The sequence below is a fragment of the Sinocyclocheilus anshuiensis genome, unplaced genomic scaffold (assembly GCF_001515605.1).
Source record: "Sinocyclocheilus anshuiensis isolate Anshui unplaced genomic scaffold, SAMN03320099.WGS_v1.1 scaffold87, whole genome shotgun sequence".
Classification (NCBI taxonomy): domain Eukaryota; kingdom Metazoa; phylum Chordata; class Actinopteri; order Cypriniformes; family Cyprinidae; genus Sinocyclocheilus; species Sinocyclocheilus anshuiensis.
Genome location: NW_015549609.1, coordinates 2,139,309 through 2,151,758, shown reverse-complemented (window position 1 = coordinate 2,151,758; position 12,450 = coordinate 2,139,309). Strand labels below are relative to the sequence as shown.

General features: G+C 37.1%; 1 protein-coding gene across 1 annotated transcript in view; it reads left to right on the top strand.

Annotated features, from left to right (window-relative positions):
• The first annotated feature begins 1,610 nt into the window (after positions 1-1,610).
• The window catches only part of LOC107659117 (copine-7-like), a 55,811-nt gene continuing 44,971 nt past the window's right edge, over positions 1,611-12,450 (top strand). Inside the window, exons 1-2 of the mRNA XM_016447943.1 lie at positions 1,611-1,633; positions 3,385-3,936. Coding sequence (XP_016303429.1) covers positions 3,658-3,936 — 279 coding nt within the window. The 5' untranslated portion in view covers positions 1,611-1,633; positions 3,385-3,657. The remainder of the gene's footprint in view (positions 1,634-3,384; positions 3,937-12,450) is intronic.

Below are 12,450 nucleotides of genomic sequence, written 5' to 3'. Positions count from 1 at the left end.
GACCAGTTTTACGACCTTTGTGCTTTTTTGAAAAGCCCCAAAATAAAACCCTAGTCCGATTTTGGAAGATGGAGTTAGGTATTAGTAATATTATGTAAGAATAGTCTAACAATGCTAGTTTCACCACTTTCACCATTACATCACTATGCCATTATGCTATCAGAAAAAATGCATCAGCCAATAACATAAAAGCATTTCAGTAACTCTAGATCCTTCAACATCTCGCTCATGCAGCCAGGCTACTCCATTCCCACACTACTACTGACATTATACTCTGAGATCCTGATTACAAAGTTTTTCTTTTAATTTGTACGGGTTTTGTGTTTCTTTTTGGAACTGATTGGTCGTAGACCTCAGTGATCCAAGCTTTATGCACCTCAGATCCATAAAAAATGAACAATGCATTATTTCAGTCAGGTCCACTTTGTCAAAGTATGCTTATTACAATTATAGCATACAGTTAGTGTTGGCAGTATGGTTCTGTTCTGGGCAAAACTCCCCACGCCTGTCCATGCAGCCATGCAAGTCAAAGCCCCCTGGGGAACACAACAGATCCAGTATATTCATACATAATTACAATTCACAATTTACATGAGCTGTAGAAAACATATGTGATAGAGAATGCTTGCAATATAGTGAACTGTATACGAAGAAAAGAAAAATCAGATTAGGTTACCAGTTCAGTTAGGTGGAGTTGGGGTTGGAGGAGGGAGTTGATTTGCGAGTAGCGATGCGATAGAAGAGATGCTGGAGAATGGAATTTAAATGGACCGCTGTGATAAGTGTCAAAACTGGATTGGTACACGTCAGGAACAGCTGACTATCAGCTGATGCGAGCTTGACTGACGTGGCCTGCCTGAACTAATTGCAATGCTTGATTTGTGGATCATTTAGTCAGAGTTCACTCAAAAACTGAGGTGCAAAAGCTCAGATGAGTGCATGATCAGTCAGTAAAAAGAAGTACAAAACTTGTGCTGAAAGCTGATGAAATGATTGAATCCAATATTTGATAATAATATAGCACAACAAGAAGTGTATAAGTTAATATGTATTCCATTAGATTATCCTTTTAGGAAGTGTATGGAACTGGAAGGAAAAGTAAAAGTCTCATCTTAAATGTCAACACTCTGTGTTTGTGCATGGTATAGTTATAGTTCTGTTTAAAACCATGGTTTTGCTGCATGACCTTGAGGCTAGTAATGTCTGTAGCCTAATATAACAGTCAAACCCTGTTACCACCAACCCTATTATTCAGGATTTTTGAATATCACATCCCTAAGTTTATAAAAAGCAATTCAAAAACTCAAACTCTCAAAGTGGCACATTAAATTTATGAAAATTTTACAGAAATTGATTTTTTTTTTCTAAATTTTTTTTTTTAATAAAATAAAAAAAATGGAACCCTTATAGGCTGTAAATGATTTTGCACATTCATTCAAGCTTAGGATGCCGATTCTTGCCGAAACTGACGTCAGATAAAGACTTTTCCCAGCTGAGACTGTTCAATTCACTCCAATGTAGCTCTTCAAGGTAACATGACAGCCGAACTAGCGCGCGGTGGGCATGTGTCAGCCGCTCCACACACACACACACACACACACACACATTGAGAGAAGAGCAGCAGCAACAGCAGGTGAGAACACAGCTCTTATTTACACTCACTAGATTATGTTTGCTGTTAGTCATCAAGGAATGTGTATGATTATTATTGTTATTATTATTATTAATTATTATTACTATTAGTCTATATACTGCTTTGCATATGGGGTGTTGTTAGTGATAATTGGGGACAAATGATTAGGCTGTTTATTTACATATGTGATATCTAACTTACCAGTGCTTGCAAATCTTTGCGGAAAGGTAAAGGATGCAATTTAAAAAAAAATTACACTCAGTTATAGTTACATTCATGCGAGTTTGATAAGTAATAGAGGATATAAAGTGAATGTGGGTTAACTGTCAAACAAACGTTGCGTTGCAGATGCGAGAGAGCTGAAGTTTACCGGGCTAAAGTGTAATCTATTAACAGTCACTTCGTAGTACTTTATTATTGTAATTTTATTCACTCCATTTACACTGAATTATTTGCGTTAAACGGTGTATTCGTGTTGCATACCAAAACTAGCAGATTCATGTAGTAGCCTACAAGCGCCAGTTACATGATCAAGCGTTTAATCATTTCATTAGTGATAGCCTGTAATTCTTAACTTAAGTATTTGAATCAAACAATAGTTCAGACGCAAGGAACAGCAGTGCAAGAAAGCTCACTAACCGTGCTGTAATTGGTTGTTGTTGTAGTAAGTGGATATACAGTAGATGCAAGGAGCTGTCCATGATCTGCGGTGCTGAACCACGCGCGCTCTGCTGGCTGATAGATTTACGCGTCGCGTTTGCTGATATGATCGTTTAAAGGGTGAATGTCGAATGCATAATAAAGCACATTATAACATTATGATTACGAAATATGACCGCAGGGTACGAATTACAGGGGGTGGGTTGGCTTGCGCACTGTAAAGGTAAAGGTTGGAGGGTCTACAATTGCATAGTTCCCTTTCATGGGAACGTTCCCTACTCGGGGAACCATGGTTACATATGTAACCTGAGACGTTTTATTTAGTCGTGTTACAAAGTTTGATGACAAGTCACGGCGCCTACTTGGAATAAAAAACAAACAAACAAATAAATAAATAAATAAAAAACTTAAGTGACTTAAGACGATGCAAAAGACTCAAAACGTAGCCTATGCACGTTTACATAAAAAACATAAAAACAATGGAAAAGCAGCGCAGTAGAATGTAAAAATGCGTTATGGGTGAACGGCCCCTCAACTGTTCAGTGTCATAATCACATAACATCGATAAAATTTCCACTTGATTACAGAAATGTCACAAAATGTTTGTGTTTTCTTTTAAAAAGTGTAAAGAAAAGTGTAAGTGTAAAAAAAGTTAAAGAAAGATATTCTGACTGTCAGGTTAAAGGGTTAACCTCACAATGAAAATCAAGATTATGGGTTAAAACTTTGCCATTGTCAGTAGTGTAGCGATATGTGAAGCATATCTCACATAAAAGTCACTTTCAAACCAGGCAGCTTTCTGTTGGTCATAAATACACTTGACTAACTTGAACCTGTTGCGAAATCTGCATAAGAAAATCCTTCGCCTGCACACAAACTTCCTGATCACAATGTGTATGTCCAACATGTGGATCCTTGTAAAATATTCATGTTATTAACTCATGCAGTTTATATATTCACTTATAAACCTTCTTGTATATCTGTATGTAAGCTGTGTTTTCAATGTGGTGAACCATTCACTGGATGTTAAAATTACATTTAGAATGCACATCCTGACATTTCTTACCCCCACACGCTTATTTCTTGCTTAGGAGTCTGTTGTGGAAGAGACTGTCAACTGAAGATCTCATCTGGGATTTTGCTGTTGTAATATTAATGGACATCTCTGATTTACAACATCCCATTTGATCCCTTTAAATCTGAACCACTCCCAGCAACCCATTCTCCTCTAAAGCGAATCAGGCATAGAGATGTCTCTCTGTAGAGAACTTTAAGTCGAACTGACAGATATGTTTTAAGACATCCCACATCCTTTGCCTTACGAAGAAACAACACAAGGTCACATTAAAAAATCGACTCCCTACATGGGAGAGTCCTGCTTCAATCAAACTGAGGCTTTTAAAGAACAGCCCATTGACACTGCTGTCTCCCATCTCCGGCTGACCCTCCGCACTCAACTTTCTGTCAGGATGAGTGACTCACAGGAAGCGACGTCCCCAGTGGCAGGCATAGGAGGCCCTGTTGCTTGCGTATCCAAGGTGGAGCTGCGTGTTTCCTGCAAGTCCCTGCTGGACCGAGATACGCTCAATAAGTCTGACCCCTGCGTCATGCTCATGGTACAGAACCAAGGTCAATGGACTGAAGTGAGTTTTCCTTTTTCCCTCTTGGGGGCTTGATTAGATCTTTGTATTGGCAATGCTGTCCTTTTCTGCACTAGATTTATTTTACAGTATTAGTTGTGTTACAATGCAATTCAGTTATAAATTCTGTCATTGTTTACTCACCCTCATATCATTCCAAACCTGTATGACATTCTTTCTTCTGTAGAAGAAAGACTATGGCTCTCAGTAGTGGTTTTAACCACCATTTGCAAACCATGTTTGAAGGGCCCTTTGCTAACCATAAGCAGGTTACTAGGTTGATGTTTTTTGTAACATCCATTTGCCCTCACTTACCATTTATGGACTAATCGGGCTTAAATGCATGGACGAAGTGGCAAAAACCATAAAGGCAAACATAAACCGTAAACAATCTAGCAGTGCTTAAAAATGAAAGATTTGTTTTAAAAAAAATGTATAAAAGAGAAAGTCATGCAGGTTTATATGGAAGCCCGTTTTCACCACAAAATAATAAACTTAAAAATGTAAAAAAAAAATTATTATTTTTTTTTTTCTCAGAAATGTGAGACAAAGGTTGGAATTGAGAGATATAAACTCAACAACAAAAAAATCAGAATTATCTTTTCTATAAATTAAATGTGCACTAATTTGCAAATGACGAATTACTGGCCAATTAATTGGCCTGCCAATAGGGTCTGAAATGAACAGGTCCTTGTTGTAAAAATGACCCAAAAATTAAAAATATGGGCAAAAAATGCCCCATGTATGGGTCTTTGTCTTGTATTGGTATTGTTTGATATAATTAAGCAATATCACACAAGCAAGTGCTGTTTTCCTCAAATATAAGCAAGAATGCAAATGTGTTACTGATATTAATATTAAGTTACTTTTTAGGCACAATATTGTAACTATTACTGATTTTGCTCTATTTTGGCATTGAAAATGGTTCCAAACAAAGCCACAGCAACAAACAGTGGTACTTCATTGCTTTTGAATGCCGTTTTTGAATGAAGCGGCTGAGTGAATGATTCAATCATCCATTCAGTGGAAAAGTTAATTTCTGTCACTGCTGGCCAATATATCAATCTATCACTAATTATACATAAGTGCATTTGAATTTTAGTTTTAAATTATACATTTGTAGTGCTGGAGGATTAGCTGATAACAGTGATTAGAAGTTAAACAGGTCTAACAAGTGTTAGGCCTAGGGTTAGGGATAGCGATTGTATAATTTCGCACAATGCCTTCAGTTGACATTCTGATAGTATAGGGCTTGACTGTGAAGGATGACTGGGCTGTGAGTGGGGGGAGTGGGCACTTTTTGGAATGAATCTAGGCAGGGAATTGTCACACAGCAGGAAAGGGCGCTTGAAGCAAAGAGAGCGACCACTCTGGTGTTTTTTGCCCCCATATCAAAGCAGTCACTGTAAGAAAAGAATGATCTAGAGCCACAGCAGTGGTGCTGAAGACAGCTCTGCAAAGCTGTGAAGCTCTCTGCAGCAATGTGTCAGGCTGAAGGATGAAATCTTAATCCTGGCCCCATTATTCCAACAACTGTGCCATGTTCAATATCACGGTGAACAAAGTGAAAGATTCCACCCTGCTTCACCTGCAGCATTCGTTGCATTCAGAAGGTTCAATTTTAAAGAGGGGTCACATGAAACAGGAAAAAGAAAGTTCAAAAGCCATTGAGATATTATTGTGGACTTTGTTTTCTGAGATGTTTTCAACATGAGCTGAGTATCTTGAAATAACTGATTACCACACTCAGACACTTTGCACTTCAGATTTTCTTGCATATTTCCTTATGCAGGTCTAGATTGCAAAGAGTAGCTGGCGATGAAAACAGTGCTTCATTTCTGTCCATTAAATGACTCTTTGCAGAGACATTCATTTTTGCATCTCAAAAATGTTCAGTTTTCTGCATAACATATTTCAGTCACACATTGGGAGCAGTGGTACACAAAGATGAGCAGTTTATAGGAAGGAAAAACTGTTATGCTCTGCAGCCGTTTCATCAGTGTGGATAAGATAATCATAATGCTAAATGCATTAACTTCACACTGCGTGCCAATGATTAAGTCTGACTGCAGAAGCAAGTTGTTTAAAAACTGATGGTTTGAGATGCGTTATTATGAATAAGATTAGTTTTCGTTGTGAAGTGTTTGTAGCAGTTATGTTGATGTTATGTTGGATGAACAGCCTCTTAAAGGGATAGTTTGCCCAAAAATGACAATTCTGCCATTATTTATTAACCCTCATGTCATTCCATACCTGTATGACTTTCTTTCTTCTGTGGAATGTAAAAGAAGATCTTTTGAGGAATGTCTAACTGTCCATACAGTCAAAGTCAGTGGTGTCCAAAAACAATACCATTGACTCACTGTATGGAGATTTTTCTAAATATCTCTCATGAAAGTGAGTAAATTGTGAAAGAATTTTCTATTTTGGGGGGAACTGTCCCTTTGTCATGATGGCAGCAGTCAAAGTGTGTTCAGCAAATATCAGCAAAACATAACAATGAATGAATGAATATGAAACTGAGTTTTGGTTTTGCAGAATCCATTTGTTATGTAATCTTCTGTGAGTAAAGATCCATATTTTCTTTTCTTTATAGAACGACAAAATACCATCTCTCAAGCTAAAGAGTTTTTGCATACTGGAATATTAGAAGTGCCACTGCCATTATTTTTCTGTATTCACAGAGAAAATATACACACTTTCAATATCTTTTGCATGGTTTTACACTTGTAATTTCAGTCAAAGAGCAGTCGTATTTATCTGATTAATGATTTTGATCTTTCCCCTGACATTACCTTTTACACATGCCCGATTTCTTTTTCACAGGAGCAGAAAAAATGATATCCACATCTACCTAATATTAGACACAGACATTTTGCCAGCAAGTCAGTGCAAACCATATATGCAATGCTGTTTTCTTGAATGTCCGCCAGGCATTTTCAGGGATCTTGGTATACATGTCTAGGATGTGTCAATATAGTCTCATTTTGCATACTCCCATGTTATTCCCATTAGATCTAATGTTTTCAGGATGAACTGGAGCATGTTGCATTGATCCATGATCATATTACCAGAATGCCCAGAATATGATAAGTTAAACATTAGGCTTTAATGTTCTCATGCAAGCAGTGAGCGTATGAATCGTCACAGCGTGAGACAGTGGGTGCTGCTCTACAGTCGCCGAACGTTCAAAGCAAGATATGTGCGCTACTGTCCATTTTGCAAAAAAAGTATTCCTGTATTTCATAGCTCAGTGAAGACATTAGGCATTAGACATAATGGAATCTTTTTGTTAAGACATCAAGTGGTTTGTAAGAAGCTTACCAAATCTCTGACTGCTGTCAGTTTTTGTTATTTATATCTTCCAAACGCAGTCCCTCTACAGCAAAGACTGATATGGAAAAAAGGGGTGGCTGGATTTAAAAACAGACGGTTTTTAACATTACTTAGGGCACAAAATGTGAATTCATTATGTGAATGCCCTGCACTGTAGGAAATCCTGAGTTCAATATTCTCCAGAGTATATCAAAACTAGATTTTCAGAAGAAAATGCCTGTGCAAGGGTGTTCTGGGTGGCTGCAGAGGAGTTCTAAACGGTTGTTGGGTGTTCTTGGTTGTTTGCAATGCTGCTGTTAACTGGTCACTAGGGCATTTTGGGTGGTTGTCAGGGTTTTGCTGTGTTGTTGCTAGGCAGCTATATGCTCTGGCAAACCGTTTAAGAATGAATAACGTGCACATGTTAACAATGTACAGTCAATGGATGATTACTGCAAAATCCCTTTAATATCAAACCAAAATGTTTGATGTGCATTGATTTCCAAGGAATGCATCAGCTGTTAAAATGCGTACCTTGGATGCATTGTGAGTTGCTTTAAGGATTTGTCAAATTCATAAAAGTAAATGTAACTGTTGAGGCTGCTGCCATTATGATTCTATTCACTTGTCACAATGGTTAAGTGAGAGAAGTCTGAACTTTCATAACCTCCTCATTCCAACTTTCAATTACAGATTTGACAAAGACTTTAATGTTTTTGACTGGTCAGAATATTTGAATGACCGTAATTCCAACATGATGTGAATGTAACATTAGTATTAGCAATAATAATAATCTAAAGCCTAAATACTGCAGTTTTGACATGAATGATTGGCTTGTGTACAGCCGAGCACATGGCCTTTCAAGATATACTCCATTTGATTGCATGCGCGACCACAGGCAGCCGATGCATGTGCATTAAAATGTTTTGTCTTCGTCCAGTGTCTGCGCTATTTCTCTCCAGGAGTTATGACTGCTAAAAATGTCATTGTACTGTTTTGAGCTTGACTTGCTGGTATCTCGTAACCTCCTCGCTCAAGCTCTCGTTGTCGTGGGCATCCATTATTACTGCAATCTTCAGTAGACTGCTGTCACTAATACTGTTTTTGCCTACTATATAGTGGCAAAGTGTGCATATTCCAACATAGCATATGAGCACAAAAAATGTGAACATTAACATAAAAATTTCCCTCTATCTACATTTTTGCATAAAACTGAACTATATATGCATTTCACTACAGTTTCTAGCTGAAATGAACACTAGTGGCAATAAAACATCAAACAACTTTTATTCCTTTTCACACAAATTGTAATTATGGGGCAGATTATCTATTAATAAAGACTTATTTTTGTGCGGCTACTTGCATAACACATTGTTATGACCTCAAAACACTTTTACCATAGTGCATGATTTCTAAACTAATATAATTTGACATTTGCATCACATAATATTCTCCATAAATGGCTTTTCTGATCTAGTAAAATTGCTCGGTAGCTCACCTGGTACAGCATTGCACTTGTCCAGTGAAACACAAATCATGATAAAACGGTTCAAAGACTTGTAGAAGCAAGCTAAAATGGCATGGTTGCTTTAGCAAATGTTTTATGACACTTCTGCTTTTTTTTTACTTTATTGGTTAGATTTAGTTTAGTATAGGTGGTACATTAGTATTAAACTTTTAGCGCCAGTCACCAGACAGTTCATTTCTGAACTACTGCAATATGTACAACAACAAATAACATAACAAAATGTTGGCAGATTCACATTCATCTGTTTTCTGATAAAACTGAACCTGCTTTTGGCACCACTTACTGGACATTTCACGATGAAAGTGTCTCAAAACGTGCAAGAAAATGTAATATCATTTTACAGAAACGTCACCATAGGCAGATTTTTCCAGTTAGACTGGGTTGGCATATTCAGATGTATTAATTGTAACTATTAGTAACTAATTCTGACCAGGGTCGGAAATGAACATTTCCATTAAGGGGCAATATTGATTAAGGGGCAGTATTGATTTCCAGGGGCATTTTTTACATGCATAAGGGCAGTTTTTATAATTATCTTATTAATTGTATCTGTGTTGTCTTTAATGTCAAATATTTAAATTTAACCAGTTACGTCGATCAATCAGAATACTTTAAACTGTTAACAATAACAACAAATTGTTTAAAATTGTATATAAATTATATTTTTAAAAAACAGGAACTTTACAGTGTAGGGGTGCAATATTATGACAAAAATCATTAATGTCTTGCGCTTGATTTTGTAATACTAAAATACATTTCTAGAATTTTTTTTGTGTTTGGGGAAACGTCACATCATATTTTGGCTATACAGACAAATGTGCCAGTTCATGACGTTCGTGTAGTTTAGCGCAAGTTGTGCAAAAACACCTGTTATAGTCACTGAGGCTGCAAAATTAATCACTTAATTCCATCTTTTCTACATTTCGTTGTTTATGTTGAGAGAATTCGCAAGCGCACAGAATTCAGTAAGTGAGCGCACACACTGGACAAAACTCCAGCATTTCAATTTTTTTTTTTTTTTTTGCCACAAACCCCCGTTAATTTCCGACCCTAATTCTGACCATGTGGATTTTTGTCTCTATGCTATTCCGAGTGCTTCTCTGATGTTTTTGAGCCATTAGGTGTTCCACTATCTGCTCATACATAACCTATCAATGGAGAAGTGCCATTGTCATGCAAATCAAGAGCTAAAATTGTGTGGGAGCTAAGCCTACTCATATCTCTCTTTGCGCTCCCTTTCACTTACTCTCTCACTCAAGGTAAATGCTACATAGTATGTCTAAATATAGCATAATATTCTAAGACCCTCATGAACCTCCCATGTAATCTCTCTACAACACCCTCAGGCCACATACATCACTTCCTTTCTCTCACTGCTTCTCTTACACTACTCAATCATCTTAAAGCTGCCACTGTAATGGATAAAGAGACCAACTCTGGCTCATTTAACAGCCTCTTTACAGCTTTTCTTCAAGTTGGCAGTAAGTCTTAAAAGTCTCTTCCTCTTGGTGTGAACTCTCCATATTTGAAGGATTGTTCAACGAAAGAAAAGTTTGGCACATATTTGTTTATTCAGTGTTTTTAACAGTCAAAATTGTTAGCAAAGAAGCATAATATGGTGATAGTGATAAAGGCTCAAATGAAAAATCCACTCAAAAGTTCGCAGCCTGCCGCCTCACCTCACCTGATAGCTTGAGTAAACAATTTAAATGGAAGACTGACGGTATTATAATTTCAGTTCATATTTTCTGTCATAGGTACGTAATCCAGTTTTGGCTGCGTACCATAACTGACCCAGCCAAATCTTGAAAAACAGAGTTTTCAAACTAGACTTCAGTATTGGGAACATACTGTTTTCTGTATGTTGGTAGGGTGGCCATTCCGTAACTGGGGAGTTCTGTAACAAAATGTTTTTTTAGCAGCAGATGTACTTGGAATTGATAAAGAGGTCTGCTTCCCTGTGATTGGAGGAGCCGCAGGAGGCAGTCGGGTGTTTGCAGTGAGATCGGTATGAACTAGCTGTATAGGGGTTCAGAAACCATTCGGCCAGCACAGTATTATAGTAATCTAGTCGAGACATCCTCTCTGTGGGAATCTAAATAAAACATGTACAGGTCTTTAGTCACGGAAACAAAAATCATATTTTCATAAGGAAACTTAATTTAAAAAAAATCTAAATTAATTAGGACAATTCACTTTTTTGTACATTGAAATGAGCATCGATTGAAGGTTAGCTCGTTTATATGTATATATATATATATATATATATATATATATATGTGTGTGTGTGTTGCAATAATAAGTCTTTATTATAATAATTCTCATGAAAATGTCACAATGCACAAAATATTAATGGTCCTTTTCTTTATGCACGATGTCTTATTCTGTCTCTTGATTCTGGGGTGAATTATGACATGGACATAATAGTCTGATGAAATTCACCTCACGCCAACTCCTTTAGTTTGATTTACTACCACTTGCGCTATGTGAGAGTTCACCTCAGTTCAAGGGCACATACATAGTAGATTGAAGGACTGAATATTTTATATGTGAGGCTGTATGTAATTGCTAAGAAAGACTCTGTCAAACACGGGCTGATGGAAGAGGGTCATTCCTAGCTTGATATGTGCTATGCAGACACATTAGAGGTTTGACACTGTTAATCTGATTTAGTGCGAGTATGACCGATATACCTCACATGCTGATTTTAAATGGTTATTTTTCCCCATTTGTGTGACAGTAACAAATTACCTTTTTTTGAAATACACCAGAGACTGTTCGGATGCTAAACTGAAGTTTCCCACACATTTTGATAAACTGGAAAGTAGTCTGCTACACTAAGCTACTAATAAAAGCAACTTCTTTGAAGCTCTTTATATAGACAGACAGACAGACAGACAGACAGGCAGGCAGACAGACAGACAGACAGGCAGACAGGCAGGCAGACAGACACAGACACAGACAGACAGACAGACAGACAGACAGACAGACAGATAGATAGACAGACAGACAGGCAGACAGACAGGCAGACAGACAGACAGACAGACAGATAGATAGATAGATAGATTTAATTGGGATATATGTACACTAAATTTATTTATTTTAACCAGAAAACTACATTTTAACCCAGTAAAAAAACTGTGATAAAATTCAGTGGTTCTCTGCAGGGGCTTCAGTGAATCAGTTTATGTGAACAGGTTTATTTACATGAACCATCTAACATTTTTTTTCATGCTAAACAGATACTCTTTGCAAAAAAGAAAAGAAAAGAAAAGTAAATTGTTAATGGAAAAGCAACACTATGAAAACAGCCAAACTATTGTCACAAAATGCAACAATTAAAAGAATAGTTCACCCAAAAATGAAAATTTGCTGAAAATGTACTCACCCTCAGGCCATCCAAGATGTAGATGAGTTTGTTTGTTCATCTGAGCAGATTTGGAGGAATTTAGCATTACATCTCTTGCTCACCAATGGGTCTTCTATAGTGAATGGGAACTATTACAACCAATGAACAACCAGAACACATAACCACGTGACATGACAATGAACCAAAACAGACATGACATTCACAATAATCTGCCACTAATCCACACGATTCCAGTCCATCAATTAATGTCTTGTGAAGTGAAAAGCTGCATGTTTGTAAGAAACAAATCCATCATTAAAGGGAT